Genomic DNA, 24803 nt, shown 5'->3' on the forward strand with positions numbered 1-24803 from the left:
GCTAATTCACTCTACACATTTTCAGGCCAGTATACACCTACTATGTACCAGAGGCAGGATATACCTTGAAAACATTACTCCCCCCATTTTAGAACCTCCGAAGTGGAATAATGGATAATGTGTCCTAGTCCAAAAGCTACAGGAGCAGAGGTCAAAGGTCAAACCCTGTGTTGGCTCCTCCACCCTCCAACCACAGGAAATGAGCTCCACTTTCTTGGACGGTAAAAGATAGTGTATCTCACAAAACTGCTGACAGGAATGAAACGAGATTATACCTGACAGACGTGTGCACTGCAAACATAACAAATGTACGACAGTAAATAATTCAATATAGTCAATGTGAAGAATGAACATAATCTGACCATGAATGGATAAATGTGTAATGATACTGATTAATTAGGAGTGCCACACTTCTATTAATTTTCAAATTTGCATTTTAAGCTAAAAAAAAAAAATTGTCCCCTATGCAAACAGCAAACATCTTATATCATTTTACATTACTTCATTTTTATTTCCTTCAAGTTTTTAAGAACTAAATTTATTGTATAAAGCTGCATCTGGACCTTAAATATGCATATTGTAGGGCAGTGGTTCTCAACCGGCACTACCCAGAGACACTGCTGGTTGTCACAACTGAGAGAGGGGTGTCACAGGCATCTAGTGGGTAGAGGCCAGGGATGCTGCTAAACCTCCTGCTGGATGGCCTCAACCACAAATATCCAACACAAAATGCCAATAGTGTTGAGGTTGAGAAACCTGAGGTAATCAGAGTATAACAGAATATTACAGAACACTAAAATTATTGTAAGTATAAATGTTTAAAAATGCAAATTATAATTTCAGTATATAAAAGTCTTCCTGTTAAAATCAGCTAAGTAAAAAGCGAAGCATATATTCTAGTGAAACACCTATTAATTTCTGTCCCTTTGTGTGAGAGCGTATATTGTGTGTGCCACAAACAGATTAAAGTAAAAGATAAGTACCACATGAACAAAGGAAAATTTACACCTACGAAAAAGCTCGGGGACTGTATAATGGACCATGACTACATTTTTTTTTTGCTATTTATTTATGAAATGTATTCTTATATAAATGATGTATTTCTCTGCGCAGACAGCCTTCACCTCATTGCACTAATAGCACATCTTTAATACCAGCTATAGGACAAGTCCCAACAAAAGGTCTGTGTTTGTGGGTGTAGCACTTGTCCACCAGGCACTGTAGGGAGGAGGCGGAAAAGCCAGCCTCTGCGCAGGGTGAAGAATGGGGAGTGGGCAACATGATACCCTTCTGACAGGTGGTTTTCTCCCAGGAAGGAGAACATACAAAGCTTCCATCTGGGTTTCAGGTTTGGGGAGAGCTGGAAGGCGAGAAGCCCAATGCAGCACTGCAGCTCAGCTCCTCTCCTTTCTGAGGGAAGCGGGAACTTGTCTTTCGCTCATTTGTAACAAATCACTCTGGCCGAGCTGAGGCTTTGGGGAAACAACAGGGATAAGGGGCATCACCAGAATTAGCAGCAATTAAGAACAGGTCATACACTGCCATAGTGTGGTTGGTGGGTGTCCTCCGGGCCCAGGAACCTGAAGCTATGTAGCCTAGCGAGAGGTGCCACTCAAGACCCAGAGCTGGCGCTGCAGTCTCGTTAATGGAGCTGGGGCTTCAAAATGCTCATTATGTTCAGACATCCCTCATGACTACATTGCTTTAATGGTTAGAATTTTCTCAAAATGAACAAGTTTTTAAACATGTAATATTCCAGGTTAGCGTGAAAAAAAGTCAAAATCTTAGCATAACTTGACGTATTACCATGAAATAATGATGAAATGAATTTATTAGGCAAACAAAAGGGATTGATAAATTTATTTTCAGGTTGCTTTTATCAAATGAATAGTTTTATAAAATAAATAAGGAAAACCTCACCTCTTATTCCACTATCACAAATCCAGATAAGATCATACTTGGCAACTTCATATCCTGGCATTAGATTATTAATTTTAGGATTAATGCCAACCTTTTTGCCACCTGAAAAGTTAAAAGTACAGCAGTGAAAAAATATTTACTATTATATAGATACATGGTAGAGAGAAGTGAAAAGTACTTGCACATTTAATAATTTAAATGAACATACTTTAACATTGTTTTCCATTCCTTATTCATAATGTATCTAGAAAAAACTGGTTATTCTCAAAAAAATAATTACATCATTTATCTTTGAAAAATTCTTAGTTTGTTTTCCAATTCTTAACTTCTTGTATTAGTTAGTAAGTATGGATCAATATTTAATGGAAAATTTACCTCTATAAAAAGTCTTCAGAATAAGCCTACAAGCTTTTGGAAAAATATTCTTTTTGCAAGAAAAAAAAAAGGGAATTCCATTGCTCACTCCCAATTACAGTGAATGAGATATAGAAAAGGCCACACAGTGAAAATATTAAAGAAACAAAAACAGACTCTCATATCTGGTTGATAAGTAAAACATAATTTGGGTAACTTTTTTGTTGTTGTTATTTTGTTACTCCCAGATACGAAACAAAAAACCTTTTGTTTTTATAACTTAAGTTTTCTCATAAGGATATAAACACCTTACACTTCTCCAACAAACAAGCCCATAGCTTCAGTGGACGGCTGACACCTTAATCGATAGTTTAATGCAAAGATCAATGCTACCTAATACCATGAAAGCAAAATGTTATTGCAGAATTTGTTACTTACCTATGAACAATCTAGCATCCACATTTGGATATTTCCCAAGAAGCTTCTTACATACATCAATGGCTGGATCATCATGATCTTGTACACAAAGGAGTACTTCATACTAGCCAAAGAATGTATTTTATATCAATTAAACTCTTTGACCAAAGAGCATTAAGAAGAACAAGCAATTATGCACACAAAGTTTAAAAGTGAAGAAGAGTATATTCATAATGGATGCAAACACTTATGATATTAAGGGTTGGCTTTAACTGAGGGCAGCTTCTCCAGAACAGGGGCTGTCTGCAAGCTGAAGAGATCATGGAGATTGGCGGCGCCTACAGCTGAAGTCTTGCCATTCCCAGAGGCATGGCCTAGTAACTAAATCAGGTCTTAAGCTTCCCCATGCCCTTCATTACTGAAGATTTACTGAATGCGCGAGAGGGTGCCTAGATGTGTAACAGCAACATAGAAAGCAAACAAAATCAACACATCCTCCATTCTCCAGCACTTTGTCTCTGAACTTAATATTATTTCATGAAGGTTCTATGAAGTACATACCATTACAAGAAATTTAAAGGGCTTTCCCTAACTCTTCACGTGAAAAGGACAAAGTGAGATTAGATTTTCATTGTATAATAGTTTTTGAAATAATGTAGAATTTGATTTGATTCAAAATGCATCATTCTGAAAAGCATGCTTACTTAGCCTTTTAAATATGAGAATACTCAGGATTTTATTTTGCCCAGTGCTATGTTTACTAACTCTGATAGTACATTAAGGAAGTCATTTCTTAGCACTTCACTGGCTGTGTCAAAGTTACCCTGGGACATTTATTTTAAAACGAGAGCACCAGGCCCCATTCTTAGACTTCTGAATCAGAATTTGATTTTGACATGTAACCCGATTTATAAAATCTTGAGCTCTAAGTTACCATTTAGTAAACCACTGAATTTTTAAAAAGTATTTGCTTTCATGTACAAAGATGCTACTCTAACATTTCGTGAGATATGTATTCAAAGTAGTATTTTTTTTTCAAATAATTATCTTCATGAAAAAATAGCAAAGCCATGTGTTCTAAAAAATAGAAAGAGCTCAGGACACAACTTTAAGTGTCTAACATACAGGGACTAACTCAGGTAAAGGGAAGCCCTATTTTATTTACTCCTATTAATAAGCATACGCAAGTAAAAAGTGGAAATAAAATGTTTACAGTGCCCTTGAGCACAACAATTAATTACTGTTTGCCTAATACATAGCATCTCAGCAAAAACTGGCAATATAGAGATTAGTGATTGAGCACAAAAGAGCTATGACTAAGGTCCATGAAGACGTAGTAAGATTTTTTTTCAAGTGACGAAAATGTTGTCTCAGTAATTAACTAGAGGAGAAAACAATGTATACTAGCGGTGTCCAAATGGCTCAGTTAGTTAGAGTGTGAGCTCTGAACAACAGGGTTGCTGGTTCGATTCCCACATGGCCCAGAGAGCTGCGCCCTCCACAACTAGATTGAAAACAACGAGCTGCCGCTGAGCTACTGGTGGGGCAGTCAGATGGCTCAGCTGGTTAGAGCAAGAGCTCTCAAGAGCAATTGTGCCGATTCAATTCCCGCATAGGATGGTGGGGCTGTGCCCCCTGCAACTAAAGATTGAAAACGGCAACTGGACTTGGAGCTGAGGGACCCTGAAGAAACACACTGTCCCTCAATATTACCCAATAAAATTTATAGAAACAAAACAAAAAAAGTATACTTTCCTCCTACTTTCTACCTATTATTACATATTCTATCCGATAGCTTCTTTTAATGACTTGAACTGCCACTCAAAAGGTATTGAAACCAACTTTATAGCTACCTAGTTCCTGGAGACCAGATAAAAATCTGAGAATGGGAAGGGCACCACTCCTGCCACACCCCTGAAATTTCCCAAAGGGTTGATTCTGAGTCCCATAAAGTGTCAGCCATCCTGCCAACCTGACTGTCAAAACAATGTTTGGGTGACCCACCATAACACATTGACCTTGACAGTGAGGATTAGAAAGGTTGAGTGACTTTCCAAAGGGTAATAGTAACAATTAGCTTTCCTACTACGTAGTAAACTGCTCAGCTAGGCTTGCTTGAAGGAGTTCCTTGTTTTTCTAAATTTAACAGTTTCTTTAATGTTTTTATAATTTATGGTGTTTTGCACGTATGAGTGAGTACAGAGAAAGGAAATGTTTATAAGCAATACAATTCCATAAAACATAAAAAGCTACTCTTAACCTTTTACCTCAGCAGGAAAAAACTTTGTAAAATAGAATACTAGAAATATACTCAATGGGAAGGAAAAAAAAACTGTATTAGGTGACAGTAAAAATTTTTTGAGAAGTATATGGTGTTAATATACTGGAGGTACAGTTTACCTTTATTCAAAGTCAAAGTTTAAAGTTTTTATTTTTATTGATTACACCTCTTAAAACTTAATTTCAAATGGAAAATAAATACTTTCTGATAAGCCAGAGTGCAAATGAAACTCAATTCACAACATCTAAAAAATGTTCAGATTCCTATTAAAGACAACTTTCGCTTAATTGCTTCTGATATTGGTAGCATTCCAAGTGTTTTCTGAAGTATTAGATTTTAACCAGGAATCTTCATTTTCAGCTACGATTATCATCTCTGTGTCTTCACAGTTTGATCAAACATTTTATTTGCTAGGGCTCTCTCTCTGTATTTGAATAGTTAAATCACTTCAACTACACTGCGACTGGCAAAATACAAGATATTAAATTGGTTCAAGGTTTTCTTAGCTAACACAAAAATAATTTTTCATATTTTTTATACTATCTAAAGGGTTAGGCAAAGGTACATATGTTCAAAAATATGGTGTTTATAAAAATACTATAAGAAAACATTTACTTCATAAATCTGAAAGGGACGTGAGGTATATAGTAAATTCCACTATAAATGGACCCAGTGTGAATATGAGTACATAAAATCTAGAAATAAACCCGGGAGTACTTTAGATGAGGTTAGCCTCCATCAAATCTTTAGTAAAGGTTGCTATATAAATAGCTAAAATGACTATTTTTTCCTTTTTCTTTTTAAACACTGAGATGACTAAAAGTCTGAGAACAAGAGAGTTATAGAAAAATCCACAAACCAGGATTCAGCCCTTTGATATTTAAGAACTGAATAACTATCTGAAACTGCAATAATCATGAATGCTACTTTCCTGCTTTATGGATAAAAAGTAGTATTAATAAAAACACTAGATTTAGACATATAAATAATATTAGAAAAATCTCGTTGATTTAGCCCTACAGACATTAGGAATGTAAAGTTTTTAGTATAGTACACAACATAAAAATATCCTTTAAAAATAGAAAAATGTTTTAAAATATTACTCAATTATATTGCCTATTAAGTAGGAGTACCTTGAATTATTTCTAAATACCTACACATCATGTTTACAGACAAATTTTATGACATTTGGATTACAGTGGAATATAAATTCTATGCCAGAATGGACTTAGACACCAATGCCTAGAACATTCTCTGGCACAGAGTAGGTGACGAATATATTTATTAAGCTAATACATATGTCCTAGGGTAGCTTTTGAGTGAAAGATAGATGCCAGGCAGGAAATGTTTTGTAAGAAAACTGTTCTGAATTCAACGTTTTGACAGATAATATTAAATACTTATCTATTTTCAAGAACTAGGTAGTTTATACTATTTTTCAAATTTATTTGGTAAATCCCTAATCTTTCACACTTAGTAGTTTTATGACATGTATTGTGTTTTATCTTTAGATAACCGATGTGATTTTCGATTGTTTTTAATTCTTTGTTAGAAGACTATTTGGTTAGAAAACAATTTCTCTTCAGGATAGCTACACTGCTAACAATGAAGAATCCAAACACGCATGCACTGAACTTGTAATGTTTTATGCCAAGACTGTATTTGCAAAAAAGAAAAAGAAAAATCACAATTAGAGTGGCCTCACTCTGTTAATAACTCTGTTCATTAATTTTAAACATTCTTCATGTGGCCAGAATTTGCTAAAGTAAAGCCATCGCGCCACGTTAGATGTAGATTCCTGAGTTTTCCTGTTACTGCTGAATTTCTCCCCAAATGCCTTCTTCTATGCTGACACTCAATTTTGTGAAAAATACTTTTTCATTCTTGTAATTTTTTCCAAGAACTAATTTTTTCCCCAAGGAATAAGTGTCAATATTAGGTGGATTTATAAGACACTTAAAGCATAAAAATCTTTCAGGGCAATCTAGTATAGTAAGTCTCACCAAAATTTAGACCTAGAAATTCAGAACAAGTACCAGGATTAAATCTTTCACATACCCAAAATTATATAAAATTTTAGAATTTCAACATGCTCTGTTTTTACCCCCCCAAATGGTCTATAATGTTCCAAATCAAATAACAGTGGAAAAAGTTGCATCCAGAATGAAAACACTTCCTTACTTTTGTAAAACAATATTCACATTTGACAAAAAGCAAATAATTAAAGTTGACTGGGCCTGGCAGTCATATGAATGTTAATTTCATGACTACATGCCTCTTTGGTGACACAAAGGACTCATCTGTTCGCACTCGAATTTGTGTGATTTCAGTGGTTTAACTTCAGTCTCTTGTGGAACATTTTGCCATTGCTTTTGGTCTTTTAAAAAATCAAGTAAAATGCCGAGATCAGAATTCTCCTTTAGATTGCAAGTATTACGTGCTTTTCCTCTGCTTTCTAAATTTTCTATTTACACAGCTAACAATACTTTTATAATTAGAAAATAAATTGTGAACTAAAAACTAAAAACAAGCTCTTGCATATACTGTTACTCATTTAATAGTAAGTACCAAAATAGCTTTCCCCTTGATCAATTTAAATGCCTTGATGACATAATTTAAGTAGAAAAAGAACTAAGTGAAACTAGAGTTCTTGAGATAATCCCAAATTGTAATTAAAAAACAAATAAATCTTCATTCATAAGAAGAAATCAATTATTGATTCATCCCAAATGTTCATAATTAATGGTTACATATGTTCCTGGGGTTATTTTTAAAACCTTTCTATAAATAAAGTCCACACTAACTTCCGCAACCATTTAAATTCCATGACTATCATGTCACAAAAGCTGGAACATAAAAATTTTGTAAATAGGTTTTAAAAGTGGTTGAGTGAGAAAGGGGGAAAGCGTAGGATAATGGTTAAAAAACTTGAAATGTGAGACTGTCACAAGGATAAGTGCATATGAGTCTAAGCTATGTTTTGAGATTCATTTATAATCAATGAAATAAATCTTTCATTCATAAAAATTAATTCTCCTTTCCATTTACTTATGTAATGGGGGGCTTGAAAAACTTCCATTTTTCTCATTGCAAAGCTCATTTTACAATTAATTTTATTTATATAATTCTTCCTGAATTATATGGCCACTTTTTAGTTTGAAAAAAAATCAAGAACTCCGCCATAAAAAAAAAAAAAAATACTGCCATTTGTGACAACATGGATGGGTCTTAGGACTATTACGCTAAGTGAAATAAGTTAGATGGAAAAGTGTAAGAATTATGACTTCACTCTTTTATGGAACGTAAAACAAAAAGCAACAGACGAACAAACAAAACAAACTTATAGACAAAGACAACAGTATGGTGGTTACCAGAGGGGGAGGGGGTTGTAGGGGAAAATGAAGAGGGTAAAGGGGGATCAAACATATGATGATGGAAGGAGATTAGCCTTTGGTGGTGAACACACAGTGGAATATACAGATGATGTATGACAGAATTATAGACCTGAAACACATAATGGTATTAACTAATGTTACCCCAATAAATTTAATTAAAAAAATTAAAATAAAATAAAAAATTTTAAAAGTACATCTTGTTTTTTAAAAATTACATAGTTATTGGATAGATTTATACATGCCTAATTTAGCTCTCTTTAAATTTATTCAATACATATATAAACACACACAAACTAGAAATATTTAATTTTTTGCTTCAAATACTTGGACTCCGAAACTCTGAAAATGATAATATAACACTAAAAAATAACTGAATGATACTCATGTCTACATACTTAGTAAGAGCTGCATTAAGGCTATCATGCCTGTGTCTTCTTTATTCTTTTCATTGGTGCTACCGAAAAAAATAAGGGCTAACACAAAAAAAGTAAGAGAATGAAAACTGGTCATCACGAGAAGTGTGGTGTATATATCATCTTCCTTCTCACTACTTGAGCTACATTGTCCTAAAGAAATAAGAGGGACAGTGTTTCCAAGTGGCAAAAACTATGAAAAAACTGAGGCAAGTGAATAGAGACCACAAAGGGAAAACTAACGGGACTGAAAATCAAGCAGGTAGAAATTAAAGGACACATCCTTCTCACAAGTAGTCTACCCCCAGAACGCCTTTTCAAAAGCAGTGTCTCAAATAGCTGCAGTAAAGGTAACTACAAAAATCAAGGAATATTAAGTTCTCCTAAGAAACTGAAGGGAAGAGATAAAAAGAATGCTCTCATCTCAAGAAAACTGGACGTTCTCCAATGAAGGGAGTACACCGAGTTTATGAATATACAGATTATATAGTTATGATACGAGCAGTACAATTAGATATTAAAACCCTGAAAAATAAAGAAATTAGAAATTAGGTGTGATGAAGCTCTACCTTATCACTAATTTTCTTGGCTCGAAGCCAGATTCTCAGGGGGAGTTCGGTTTAGTTCTAGCTGACCCGCGTCCCATTTCAGACCCCTGCGCACTGCTCTTTCACTCTCTCTCACTGCCTCCTCTTCCTATTGTTCACAAGCGACTCTCCTGGAACAAGACTTTTTTTTATTCAAACCACCAGGCACTTAACACTGTCTGAGTTCCTGGGACTACTGCTATTACAGCATAAATTTTATGAGGTTGACAACCTGACTTTTTAATACCTTCTGTCAAAACGCCTCTGTAAGTATTTACCATGGGAGGGGAGAAAAGCATGGTCTAGCCCATTTCCAACGAGGACAACAGTGTACTTACTTTGGGATAATCCAATTCAAAGAATGTTTCCAAGTTGTTGATGAGGTTAGGATCCACTCCTTTCAGTGGTTTCAGAAGAGACACACCTGGGAGCTTGCTATATGGCTGTTTGTCCGTTGCCTTCTTGTTGAGGTGTAATCGGCTAAAAAGCAAATGACCATATACATTATTACTGGAGAATACATTAGTGCCAAATCTATATGTAGTCTGTACCAAGTTATCAACAAATTTCTAAGTTAAAATATCTCTAAACTGACATCTTTCTAAAGGGATACAGTATCTGAAAATGAAGAAAAGTAGAAGCAGGTAAGCTTCCAGATTAAGAAAACCAGAACTAAGCAGAAGGAGTATTCCCACGAAGGCCAGAACTGAAGACTATTGTCAACTGCTGTACTCTCAGTGCCCAGAACTATACTGGGCACAGAGTCGGCATTCAATAAATACATGGTGAAAGAATGCATGACAGAGTTAGAGCCCATACATTAACTGTCATCAAACTGGCCAAAGAACTATAAAAACCATGGTGGGGAAAATCCCTATCTGAACCAGGAAAATCCGGAAGGGTAACCAGAAAAATTTGAAAAATTTCTATAACAAATATTCCAGATAACCTATGACTGAAAGAAGTACCAAGCCGCCTGCATGGCAAGCAAGAAAATGGGGTAACTAGCAGAACTCCCAATATTCAAAAGCAGGGGTGGAACAGCGGGATGATGAAAGTATGGGGGAAAAAATCTCAATGATGAGAAAAATGTCTATTAATGACACTGCGAAAATAACCAGTGCCACCAATTCACAGATAAGTTAGGTGGCCAAGGTCTCAGTGCTGGTTCATCCCAAGGGTGCTGCAGCACAGAGCGCCTAATGCGGAAAGTCATGCCCCTTAGAGATGAGAGAATGCGCCCGTTAATGTCAGGCTGCCACAACAAAGAGATGAGATGTCATTCAGCAGAGTAGTGAAGTTTCTAAAGGAAGTCACCAAAAGCTTCCTCCCCCTCTTCTCATAAGCAAGTCTCCAAGCACTCAACAGAGGCTAGGACAATCACGGGGCCACCTGCGAGGTATCTTCAGACACACGTCCTTCCACATTTTAACATCTCTGAAATCGATGGCATCTTACAATTGCTGGCAGCCAGATGGCAGTCCTGACTTCGCAGCATGAAAACCAACCAATAAGACCTTGTAGAAGATCTAGAAGATACCAGCATCAGTGCATCTTAGGTTTGAGAAATAAACTATTAATCTCTGAAGGACTTCTGAAGTACACCAGTACCCTCATCCAGAGCAGCCAGCCACAGGCTGGCTCCCAGCGAATTCAGGCAGAGTTGTACTGTAGTGAACGCCTAATGTTTCAGGGATGGCCATCCAGACATCTTTACAGCGAGAAGACAGGTTACCCACAATGGAAAACATTTGAAACCAACAAGAAGTTTAAAAGACAGTGTATCAATTTCTGATCCACACACAAAAGGCTAGAAAACAATGGAGCATGCTCAATGGAGTGCTGCTCAGTGTGGTCTAGTCCACGAGTTGCTTTTTATTGGTCTGTGATGAGACGAAATCAAGAGAAAACATTTAGAAACTTTTATAGCAAGTTGACATTGCCATGCCATCCAAGCATGTGATCAGTAATTTATTTTTATTGTAGTTTTATCAAAGTATCAGTCCATGACAGATTGGAAAAGTTTAAAGGACTAATCCTTTGTCACACATATAGGTTGGAACATACTGATCTACAGAGTTCATCTAAAGGGCTGGACAGGGGTTTCAATCATGATCTAAAATTTCTATAACCACAAAAATGACCACCATTCCATTTCCAACAAAATAGTAGACTAGAGGTCTAGAGAAACCCACCCAATACAGGACATCTAGATTATTAGGGGTGTGTCGGGGGGGCAGTTTTAGTATATACTTGACTGAACAGCTAATATGGTTCAAATCACAAAAAATACTAAGAGGTTTATATAAGTCTCCCTGTCCCCCACCTGCCTCATTCCTATCACCCCTCCCCAGCATTATTAGTGTCTTGCTTATCCTTCCAGAGATTTTTTTTTAAATGTATATACAAGCCAAAACATATTATACATACACCAAGGGTGCCAAAAAATTGTATACACATGACGTATATTCATCTTTTGTTATCAGTATATCTTGAGTATCACAATTTTAATACACTTTTTTCCTTTCTTAAAATGTGTATACATATTTTTTTTTGGCACCCTCTGTATAAATCCTTATATAATATTTATAATTTTCTTACCTTCCTTTTCCATACAAATGCACTAAAAGCATGCATGTTTTAAATATATGACTAAACTGTTAGGAAAATAAAGGAAAACATCCCAGGACAGAAATGAGAAATTTCTGAGTGAGTGAGTGCTGGAGGTCTTGCTTGCCCCAGGGCCACCTGCTGGTCACTGATGACCTAGAGATGGTGACAAACCTGAGACAAGAATCATAGGAGATCCATTCAGAGAACCTTGTATAAATGTGGAATCCCTGAAAGGCAAAGTTAAAAAATCTTGGCCCACAGAGCTTGGAAGATGGGATGTTGCCTATGTTGGATTCAGTCCTGAGTGAAGTGGAATAAAAGGAAAAAGTTTCCCTGGAGAACACCTAACCACGTGGGTTTGGAACCCAGAATGCAAGCTACGAGTGTTAGTAGAACAAAACCCAAGAGATGGAATGAGACCATCACATGTGACCACGAATACATAAGAAGAATCACACAATGTCTAGAAATGAACATTACAATCACTGACATTAAAACTCAATACACAGGTAAAACAGAAAATTGCATATACACAGTTTAAAAGAGAACTGAAGAATGGAACTAGGTTTGAGGAAATTATCTAGAATGCAGTGCAGACAGGATGAGAGGCAATCACACTGAAATTGTGAAAGAGTATGAGACATGAAGGACAGAATGAGAAGGCCTACAATCCCAGGAATCTTTATCTCTTGGTCCCACTGTATGATCATTAAACAGTATCAAAACACGCACATGAGGTTGATGACCCATCACAGAGAAACCCAGCTCACGGACACACTGCATTTGGCACAGCCTTAGATTAAAAACAAGAACAATTTCAACAGTGCGAAAACACTCAAGTGCTGATCCTATTTCTCCCTTCTTCCCCTTCTTTGTTAAGACATTTTACTTTAAATGCTAATACAGATATGCCTCCTATCTTTTGAAGAGCTTTTCATATCAAGAATGCAGTATTTTGGGGCTGTCAGTGGGCTCAGTCGTTTAGAGCGCAGTGCTCATAACACCCAAGTTGCTGGTTCAATTCCCACATGGGCCAGTGAGCTGCGCCCTCCACAACTAGATTGAAGGACAACGACTTGGAGCTGATGGGCCCTGGAGAAACACACTGTTCCCCAATAAAAATAAAAATAAATAAATAAAAAAAGAATGCAGTATTTTATCAAAGACTCATTCTGACTCATTCTGACTCACCTGAAGTCCACTCCAGGTTTATGGTGAAGAGAACTGATGATATAGTAGCATGTCTGGTGGCTCAAAAGTGGCTTAAGAGGTAGAGTCCTCAGAGTGGGCCAGGGTCCTACCTACCAGGTGTACTGGTTTCGAGACTGTTTCTAATTTAAATATCTCAGGTCATGATTTTCTGCATTATATAAACAGTGTGAACTTGAGCTGACTGCATGCACACATTGCACAGGATTTCTCATGGGTGCCCATTTCTACCCTTAGCCTGGTGACTTGCTTTCTTCTAGAATACTGGGAACAGAAGTTTCTCAGTTTTGGGTTCTAGACTGGGAATCTAGTTCTATCTTCCTATCAGGCATTTGACTTACAGACCTGATTTTTTTTTTTTTTTTGAGGCGAGGGAGTACTTTTAGTTGATGGGTAACATACCTATAGTAAAGTTACATATAAGTGTACAGCTCAGTGAATTTTCTCAAAGAGAAACACTTATGTAACCAGTACCCAGATCTAAAAACAGTTATCACCAGAACCCCTGCATGTCTCCTTCTACTTACTCCCCCCAAGGGTAACCACTATCCTGGCTTAACACCATGCAGTAGTTTTGCCGGTTTTAAAATTTGATCTAAATGGAATTTCATAGGATGTACTTTTTTAAGTCTGGTTTCTTTTACTTCACATCATGTTTGAGATTCATCTATGTGGTTACATTTAGCTATAGCTCATTCACTCTCATTACAGCACAGTATTCCTTGTATTAATATGCCACCCTTTATCTCCTTTCTGTTGATAGACACTTGGGTTGTTTCCAGGGTTTGGCCATTACAAACAGTCTGCTGTCTTGTCTCTGTCCCTACATAAGTATCAAAACCCCTGGCTTCTCCTCTCCCCTCCAACCCCACCCCCCACCCCCAGGACTTCAACTTTTGGACAAGATGAAGAGACAGGGACTGGATTTAATCTCACACCTGAAACATTTTTAAACGTCATACAAAATATAGGAAATGATGGTTTTTAAGACACTGAACATCTGGTAAAGAGGGGCAGTGATTCCTGAAACTTGGAAAACAAGTGAGGTGAGTCCTCCAATTGCTGCAGCTTACTGCTTTGAGACACTTTCCAGGCCATGGCACAGGGAAGAGAAACCCAGGCAGTACCCAGCAGAATCCCCTGAATTGAAGAGATGGAGTTGAAAGTCCAGAAATACAAAAATATCCAGCACACAGCAAAGGTAAATGCAAAATGTCTGGTACCTAATAGAAAATTACCAGGCATGTAAAGAACCAGGAAAACATAACCAATAACGAGGACAAAAATCAACAATTGGAAACCAACCTAGAACTGTCACTGGGATTAAAATTAGCAGCCAAGGCCAACTCACTGCTCTGCACTCCCTCTTCATTTCTGGGACCTGGAGATTTTCCTTTATTATTTTCATGCCATGGGCACATGTGCGTGTGTAATAATTACGGCATTTCCATGTGTTTAGACTAGGAGAAGTGGTTCTCACACGTGTACAGGACACCCGATTCACAAGCAACTTGTATAAGCCTCTGCAAACGCAATGTGATACAAACTATAATGAAACTGTTTATGTAACATTTCCTAGGAGGTGTTCCTCTAAGACTCTCATACTCCAAGTGTGGTCCACTGCCCAGCAGCATGGCATCACCTGGAAGCTTGCTAGAAATTCAGAATCTTGGGCCCCAGCCCCACAACTACTGAAACAGAATCTGCATTTTAAAACGATCTCCAGGTGATTCATAGGCACATCCAAGCTTGAGAGGCACTGCTTTTTAAGACTCATCTCTGCTATAAACTCTTCCTTGACTTCACTGACAAGGTTGAAAAGGCTCGTAGCTCATCCCGTAGGCAAGAAACCACCATGAAAGACTATAAGGAAGGGACGAGGTTCACCTTTGTATTTATAGAAGTTAGGAGAATAAAGTAGAGGCAGGGAGATGGAAGGTAAAGGAAAATATTATAAAGGTGCAAAAGAAAAAGGCGCACAAACTAAAGAGTTAGCAGAAGTTAGCAAAGGAAATGAAAAGAAGAAAGTAAGAATTCAGAATTCATGGGGTTTGGCCAATGGGCAATGAGGGGGGTGGAGAATGGGAGGGCACATGGCTGACTCCTAGGTTAGGGTTCAGGTGACCAGTGGAGCCTTTCCTAAAACCTGGGCACAAGAGATGGGAGAGAGCGATGAGCTTTATTTGTAACATACTAACTTTAAAGTTACTCGTAAGACCTCAAGTAGCAATGTCTTTTATCCAGCAGACTACTGTTTTGCAACATTTGGTATACATAATGCCCATAGGTAGAAACCATAACTTAATGGACCAGTTGCAGAGCCTACGAATATGCATTTTTATAAACCTCCCAAATGATTCTGACGCTGGCTCGCAGTGAACCACACTTGAAGACACACTACAGACTATAAATTCCCCAGGGTCCAGCAAAACAATGGTACATAATATGTCCTTAGTTTTTTAAAACATTGAGTAAATGAAGAGTAAATAAACAAAGGGTTAGACACATAGAGCTCAGAAGGTATGGTTAGTCTAGGGATAAAAATACGGGAGCCATCTAGTTTGGTAAATACATGAGCTCTCCCGGGTAGAACATGCCATCAGCAAGTGGCCACAAATCAATGTAATTAGTATTACAGAACCAGTAACGCACGAAGGAGACTAAGAGCGAGTGAGTGACCAGAGAAGTGGGAAGATAGCCAGGAAGAAAGAAAGTAAAGTCACAGAAGGTGTATCTGGCTGTGCTGTTAACTTTTTTGAAAGGGTTCAAGAAAGAACGTTGAATGCTATCAAGAGGTCAAGATGAGAACTGAAATGCCCACTAGACTGAAATGTCCACTAGAATGTGTACTTGGTGACCGCAAGAGCACTTTAGGCAGCAGTAAAAAGATATGAACAGGCTAAGAAGTACATGAATGGAGGTAAGATGTGATAACAATGAATAAACAGTAGTTTCTCCTAAAACCTGACAGTGCGTGAAAAGACCAAAGACTAACCAGATGGAGAATGGGTTTTCAGTTTCATTTTGAATTATTTTCAACGTTTAATACTTGAGTGTATATGGTTAAGGGAAAAGAGCTAGTGAAAGGGTATAGCCAGAGAAGATTAAAAATAATTAACGACATATTAGGATCCATAGTGTGAAGTAGGCGTTACGGTAATCTGACAAGCATGAGGGTAGAGTGGTGAAAGTTTGGAAGAGGTTCTGCCAGGAAGGGTGACAGAGCTAAATATAGAAACTAAGAACTGCCAGATAGTACTGTGGGCTTAGCTGAGATCTGAGACCATGAATGCGTACTAGTCCTAATCCACATGGCTGTGTGATTACCCTTTGCAGGATTTTGAAAGTTGAAAAGCTATTAATTATGAGAGGGGTTCAGGATAACAGGGCAGACAGAGATGAGGGAAGGCACGGGGCAAGATAATGAAGTGATGAACTGTGAGTTCTGGGTTAGATGGAAAATTAAATGAGGCCACGAGGTAGAGAAGGTAGTGGCCACAACTATGGATAAACAGCCTAAGGAGGTTGTTCTCAACCTTGACTGCACAGGAAAATCGCTTGGGGAGTTAAAAAAAAAACACAAAAAAATCAGGATGCCCAGACCAAGTCAATCAGAATCTCTACGGTGGAGACTCAGGCAGCGGTATTTTTTTATTTTTTTTTAAATCCCTCCCGTTAATTCCAAACTGCAGTCAAAGTTGAGAACCTTGGATTTAGGAAGACTAGATTACTGTAAAAACAGAAAAGGACTGAGGTGGAAACTCGTAGAAAGATCAGCAGTTATGGGCTGAATTGAAAACCAAGAAGCCTGTGAAGGAGCAATACAAGCGGTGTGAGAATGGGGAGAGTTGTATTAATAGGAGAGAATGAGCAGGGGCTCCTCTCCATAGTAATGTAAATGTTGCCAATGATCAGAAACTTAAGAGTCATAGCAACTGGAGTGATCCCCATACTGATTGAAGAGCCTGGGCTGGCTGCAGGCTGCCTGGATTTCTATACCAGCTTCCCAGCTATGCTATTCACGACCAAGTCATTTCTTCATCTCAAGTTTTTTTTTCTTTTTCTTTTTCTTCTTTTTTTTTTTTTCCTTTTTCTTTTCTTTTTATAAAGTGTGGATAACAGTACCTATGTCATAAAGTAGTTGTGAAAAATAGATGACTTTCGGCCACAAAGTGAACATTCAAATGATACCTTTTATTGGTAATTTTAAAAACTCTGCTAATTTAAGGACATCTTCCACCAAATGTAACTTCACTGAATTACCATGGTTCTGATAAGAGATTTAGAGGTGTTGAACTTTAATGAGACTTATACACCAAAATGAAAGAACTAGAAATTTGGGCCAGCCCTTTGGCTCAGGCTGGAGCGCTGTGTTCCTAACGCCAAGGTTGCCGGTTTGATTCCCACTTGGGCCAGTGAGCTGCGCCCTCTACAGCCAAGACTGTCAACAACAGCTCTCCCTGGAGCTGGGCTGCCGTGAGCAGCTGGAAGTCGGCCAGTGGGCTGCCGTGTCTGCCACGGGCTACCATGTGCGGCCAGCAGCAAGGCGGCGAGAGCTGCCGTGAGCGGCCAACCCACTGCCTCAGCTGGGGGTAGCGCAAGGCTCATAATACCAGCATGGGCCAGGGAGCTGTGTCTTACACAACAAGACTGAGAAATAATGGCTTGAACCAGAGTTGGAGGGGAGCGGAACAAGGGGGGGGGGAGAAAGAACTAGAAATTCATATATTTAAAGATTCATATATATATTTAAATATTAGGCCATTATTTAAATGGCCTAATATTTGGTTAAATGGCCTAATATGTTTGGTTAAAAAATAAAAAACAAAAAAAGTCATGTGTTAAAAAGGGTTTAAGGGTGGAAGGGGAATAATCAAAAGTCCCAAATCATAGTAAAAACAGTAAAAACATGCCATAAACCCATTTAATACAAAGTTTAAATTATATCCAATATTTAGGATAAAATTATATTCAAAGTTAAAATTACACCCAATATTTAGGAACAAATTTAAAGTTCTAAAGACATCATCCAAAATGTAAAAACAATGCAAGTATGGGCCGGACCGTTGGCTCAGGTGGTTAGAGCTCCGTGCTTCTAACTCCAAAGACTGCCGGTTCGATTCCCACATGAGCCAGTGGGCTCTCCACCACAAGGTTGCCGGTTCAACGTCTCGAGTCCCCGCAAGGGATGGTGGGCAGCGCCCCCTGCAACTAAGATTGAACACGGCACCTTGAGCTGAGCTGCCTCCCGAATGGCTCAGTTGGTTGGAGCACGGGCTCTCAACCACAAGGTTGCCAGTTCGATTCCTCAACTCCCACAAGGGATGGTGGACTCCACCCCCTGCAACTAGCAACGGCAATTAGACCTGGAGCTGAGCTGTGCCCTCCACAACTAAGACTGAAAGGACCACAACTTGACTTGGGGAAAACGCCTGGAAGTGCACACTGTTCCCCAATGAAGTCCTGTTCCCCTTCCCCAATAAAATCTTTTTAAAAAAAAAAAAAGCAAGTATGAGAGTGCACAACATTAAATATCACAGCTTATCATCCACTGAAAATGACCTCTTATTGTTTTTCAGCTGAACTTTCCTTTTAAACTATGAGATGGGCTCTCAGTTGGGCAGAGCCACTGCATAGTCCTGGCTTCTCTTACTTAATTCCTCTATCTGCAGAGCCTGACTCAAAATGTTAGCTTCTGCAGCCACAAGAATTCCCCCTTCACTTGGCTCTGCTAGAGGGCGAGGCCGTCACCCCCAGAGCTGAGAGGCAAAGGTAAGATAATTTCCACAGGTCAATGTACGAAATAATAGATACAGTGTACAAAGTAACAGGGACAATGTACAAAGTACCTACTGGTTACTATGTAATCCAAATGATATCACTTTCTAAAATGAAGATGTTTTGAGGGATCCCAGGAAAGACTCTATTCTGTTGTGCTGACCATGAAGTCACCATACCTAGCGGTCTCCAGAGCCGATCACAAGGCCCTCTATCCACTTCCCTTGCCACTCTAGCCAGAGGGAAGGCCCCACCCCACAATCCCTAACACCTGAGAAGCTCTTCATCAGTGGCAGCATGTCCCAAGCGTCAGGACCAGCAGGAGCCCATAATTTGGGATTTTAATAAGACCCTTAGTTCTCTTGAAACAGAACCTCCCACTGAACAGGTACGTCCACTGGATTTTTAGAAATGTGATTTTGTCACATTTTCAGGAACACAGCGGGTATAAAAGGAATGAACCTCCTATTTGGCTACTCAATGGTTTTGGTTTGTTTCCTTTTTAAAGAGTAAAATGATCCTGAAACGTAAATGAGCAATTATGGGAAGGTAGAAAACAACAGTAAAATTTCAACATGTGTCATTTTCCTGAGGAATTATTTCTTCTAAATTAAACTTTAAATCAGGAGCTAGAGTCACGGGGGGGGGGTGGGTCCTATTCATATAATTAAGGCATGTCACCGTCATGGACAGGGAGGGGGAGGTGTTCACAGCACATTGCTGCAGAGCTGTACCTGCCAGCAGCAGGGACAGGGAACACGAGTGCAGGTATGCCATCTGGGGTGCTTTCTCCGAGTAATGTAAGTCCAAAAGGTCAGAAAGGATGAATCACAACACAGGCAAGAGACAGAGGCCTTCAGGGTCCTGCTTTCTGTGGTGAGCTAGAAGGACATCTATTCAGGGAACAGTTCAAAGAACTCCACGTGATGGTAAGAAATGATGCAGGGGTTCTGCTGGACTTCATAGCTGCTTTAGCTTGAGGAATCCTTGTTGCCTCTCATCATGAGGGTTTTCAACTTTTGAACTGATGGCATGGTCTTTTTTTTTCTTAGCTGATTTCTTTATTTAACATCTCGGTCTCTAAAACTTATTGTCTATTTCATCATTTTAGCTTGTTTTATCCTTCTAACCTTTTAGCACAACCCCCACTCACTCCGTTTATTTAATGGTTGTACAGTTTTTAAATGTATTCTAGCTGAGTTTTTAGCAGGAAGGAAGTCTGGCATGAAGGGAAACCCCTCAGAAAGAGGGCGGGCGATACTCTTCCCCTCCAGTCAGAGGCAGCAGCCTTTGCAGCAACCTTAACACAGTGCTACATCTCCCAGAAGTGAGGCACAGGAATCTCGCTCCAGGCTTCTAGGGGAGACTATGGATTCCTTGAGGGCAAAGATCACCTTGTTTAACAGCCCCAGGTTGTGCTGTGTGATTATAGTTCTGCTGTGTGATTCAGTAGAACCAACTTATCTGACTCTAGGAATTTATCTCTGCTGCATGCCACCAAGCTTGTTAATATTTCATGTAAAATTAGGTTGACTGCTATAGCAGCAGGCCCTTTACTTCACATAGTCCACTCCAACAGTTTCCAACGATTCAAGGCTTCTATTGTTGTTACTTATGATTATGCCCTGGAAGGCTGTTACTGTGTGTTTATGATCAGTCTGCCTCATATTAATGTGACTTCCATATATCACGTATCTTTTACAAAATGGGATTGCATCACGAGGGGCTTCATCAGAACACAAAGCATACCTTCTGGTGCAACGTGAACTCTGCAGACACAAGATTCCCCAGAGAACACACAATAACCAATAGTGAGCTGACTTTGTAGGAAAACACAAACTACTTCCACTGGACAACAGACTACTTATATACTACAGAATATAAAAGATTCCATCACCATAGAAAACAAATAGGAGATCTTTATTAATTTTGTCCCACCCACCCCCCAAAAAAACCTCACCCCAACTCATTAACCCTTTGATAATAATAGGTAGCCCTAGTGTATGGAAAAATAGAGCATTCTACACAATTCCCTAAGGCTACCCTTTTAAAGCCAAATGTAATGTTTAAATTATACTATTTTGTATATAAAATAAAATTCTGTGGATGAAAGAAAAGTAGGGGACACATGTTATGATTTGTATGTCAACCAACTCAGGATAGCACTGGGTTCTGGGACAGATTTAAGTGTAAAGATTATTGATAGTAAGACAGGCATTCCCTTCGGAACGCCTTGAGGGGAAAATTCATATTTTGAGGTAAACATGTTACTGATACAGCCCTTTCTATTTCAACTGGCAATTAATAGGAAAGTGAGATAAAGATTCCATTTGGTCCAATAAAATTCATTCAAGTCCAGAGCATCCCAAATTCTGACCATTTACCGCAAATCACAATAGGTAACTGACACTGAATTAATGAATAAGCAAAAATCCACCATTACTACTGAAAAAAAATCAAAGATCATTTATTCAACAATCAATAACTGAGTGCCTAGTGGACACTGGAGCTACAACAATAAATAAGATTAACCTTACCCTCAAAAGCTTACGATCTAATTGGGAAAAAAGAGAAAACTGAACATACATTTATAATTTAGATGGGTAAATTCAAGGTACTATGGGGAAGAACACAAGAGGAGGGGGGCCTAACCCAGTAAGGAGCTTAATTCTAAAATTAACTTGAATGAGTAGGAGTTAAACAAAAAGGAAGGGAGAGAAGGAGAGAGGGAAAGTAAAAAGAAAAGGAAGGAAACAATTCTAAAAGTACACTGCATATTCGATGGAATGCCAGTAATTCAATGTTGCCGAAGATACAGGTACAAGGGGATGGCTCAGCATCTAGAGAAAGATACCTATCTTGTTAAGGAGTTTGAATTTTAACCTGAAGGCAATGGGGAACCATGGTAAGATTTTAAGCACATGATCTAAGATTAGTGCTCCAGCAGGATAAGGCTACAATAAGCAAAATAAAGTAGAAAGGGAACAAGGCTGTAGGCAGGGTTACCAGTGCTTAGAGATAGTTTCAGCCCTCTGGGGTAGAGATAAGTTATACTAAACAAGTGATGTAGGAAAAGAGAGGGATGATGAAGCCACATCCTGAATATTAACCCTGAATTTCGATTTTCATTTTGCTTTTTAAAGCTGTCACACTATAGTCCAACTCGGTAGCTCCTCAGGCTCAGGTTAAAGGGGTCAGCTGCCTCCTTCATTCACCAAAGAGTGGTCCTGGCAGCAATGACCTGGACAGATTAACATCCGACCAAAGTCCACCAAGTGCATCCTCAGAACTAAACCCAGAAAAGAATCTCTCAATTTACATTCCACTAAGGCTCAGAACACCAATGTGTTAATGAAGTTAAGGCAAAAATCATACTATCTAAAAACAATATTCAAAATGCTGAAGTTTACATTAAAAACAATTATTTTCTGACAGGTAGTTTATCACAGCCTGCTACTATGAGTACTTAAATTCCATTCAAAAGCTGTGCAGCAGGTATAAACATTGCTATACTAGAAAAGTTAGATAAAACAGAATTAAATTGAAAAAATTTCTAGGAAATGGACCTCTGGTTTACTAGAGGGTAGTTAATATTCAGACAGAAAATGAATTTCCACACAGGCCTGGCAGCTTCAGTTAATTAATAAAAAAGATAGTGCCTAATACTAAACATTAGGACATTATGTACAGAGGGGGAAAATACGATTATCTGAGGGGAAAAACGGGGAAGAGAGGAGAAAAAGAATGAAGATGGAGGAGAAAAATGGAAAGTGTATTGTTTAGATACCCTTATCATCCAGCAATATGGCTCCTTAAGGGCTAAAAAGGGAAGAAAACTGGTTCCAGGCTCTTACATGATTTCACTGCAGCCCCCAAGCTATCAAACCACACTAGCTCTCAAAAAAGAAAAACTCAAAAAGATCACTTAACCAAATCTGCCTACTGAGGCTATAATCATTAGTTATTTTTAGGAAATAAGAAATCTTGGGAATAAGAGCCTTGACTTTCAAATGCTCTAATCTGAGTATTTCCTTTAACATTATAGGCAGAAATCCCACAAATGTCTATCACCTAAAATATGTTATGAAATGACTAAGCATCAGTTCAATGTTAAAATTAGAAAGGAGCAAAGTAGTCGGTAGACACACCAATGAATAAAATTAGAACGGAGCAAAGTAGTCGGTAGACACACCAATGAATAGAGATAGTTTCAAAATATTGAAAATGATTTTCTAGTTTATAAATTACCTCATTAAAAAAATGCAGGCTTATAGGAATTATAAGACATTTGTGATATCAGAACAAATAATTTCACTGCATAAGAATCGTTCATCGTATTAATCACATTCAGCTCCATTTTTCAATACAGGTCAACACTTAGTTAGATCTTCATCTCATTTTAAGAAGAGATAATAAGTTAACTACATACTATTACATTCTGCATTTAATTTTAAAAAATAGGTTTAAAAATTTTTTTAGTTTTTCTCAGCAATTTTACTACAATATTTGTATTTCTTAAACATTTTTTACCAATTAGGCGCTCACAGATTGTGCTCCATTATCTGAAAACCAGATATGGAGCCATCTAAGTTTTTGAAAATAGGCTTCATTTCAACCAGCTGCAAACACAAGATTTGGAGAGTATTGATTTATTTCAATTTATTGATACTTTCTTTATCTTATTTCAAAAGAATTTGACAGGACATAGAACACGTGTTCAGAAAATATATTCTTCAGTAAAATACAGAATGCTTAACACAGTATTTTAACCAAAATATTGTTGCCAATGTTCTTTAACCTTGCTTGTCAAAATGTTGAGATATCAAATTTGCAATTTTACTAAATACAGCAAAGAGAGGGAGAGGGGAAAAAACTTAGCTCTCTGCTTAAGAACAACTCAAATTAAACTGGGAAGTGTCTTTACTTCCATAAGAAAGAAATCAAATCAAACATGTAAATAATTTTGAATGTGGGACCAGAAGAAAGAACTTAACCAAAAAAAAAAAGGTAAGATAATTGATACAAAAATGAAGCTGTTGATTATTTGCTTTATGTTCAGTTATCCATTTGAGAAAGGTTATTTACAAGATTCCTTTAATTGGCTAGTCATTATAATCTGTTATAAACGAATTGCATTTTCTTTATTCTATTTCCACATAACTTTACCGGATCCTGTTACTATCAATAAAAAAAAGTAACTCCGTGGGGCATTAGAAAACAGAGCCTCTCTATAGCATCTTAACTAAATGTTTGCATTATTCTCAGAAACAAGTGTTCTAAGAAAACTTTGCTGTTTATCATTAAGCACAAACTAAGTAACTTAAAACAATTCTGGACTTGTTTCAAGTCTAAATACTCCCAGATGGTTACTCGGAATATTAGGCTACATCACTGATGTTAATTTTAATTAAAGAAGTGTGACTTTACCATTATATATAGGTATATAAAATAGAGAGAAGCAGATATATCACGGTCTTATGCTGAAAGAAGTCAATTTTCTCCAAATTGAACCATAAATTTAAAAATGGCAATTAAAAAAAAACACCCCAGGGCCGGCCCGGTGGCTCAGGCGGTTGAAGCTCTGTGCTGCTAACGCCGAAGGCTGCCAGTTCGATTCCCACATGGGCCAGTGGGCTCTCAACCACAAGGTTGCCAGTTCATTCCTCAACTCCCGCAAGGGATGGTGGGCTCCGCCCCCTGCAACTAAGATTGAACACGGCACCTTGAGCTGAGCTGCCTACCAGATGGCTCAGTTGGTTGGAGCGCGGGCTCTCAACCACAAGGTTGCCGGTTCGAATCCCTCAAGGGATGGTGGGCTGCGCCCCCTGCAACTAGC

General features: G+C 38.1%; 1 protein-coding gene across 1 annotated transcript in view; it reads right to left on the minus strand.

The window, feature by feature from the left end:
* The window catches only part of UGCG (UDP-glucose ceramide glucosyltransferase), a 34709-nt gene that overhangs the window by 6544 nt on the left and 3362 nt on the right, over positions 1-24803 (minus strand). Inside the window, exons 2-4 of the mRNA XM_019749553.3 lie at positions 9706-9847; positions 2713-2815; positions 1921-2022 (exon numbers count right to left, since the gene is read on the minus strand). Of these exons, the coding sequence (XP_019605112.1) occupies positions 1921-2022; positions 2713-2815; positions 9706-9847 (347 nt within the window). The remainder of the gene's footprint in view (positions 1-1920; positions 2023-2712; positions 2816-9705; positions 9848-24803) is intronic.

The sequence above is a fragment of the Rhinolophus sinicus genome, chromosome 16 (assembly GCF_057876585.1).
Source record: "Rhinolophus sinicus isolate RSI-liver-muscle chromosome 16, RSI-T2T, whole genome shotgun sequence".
In the NCBI taxonomy this organism is placed as follows: domain Eukaryota; kingdom Metazoa; phylum Chordata; class Mammalia; order Chiroptera; family Rhinolophidae; genus Rhinolophus; species Rhinolophus sinicus.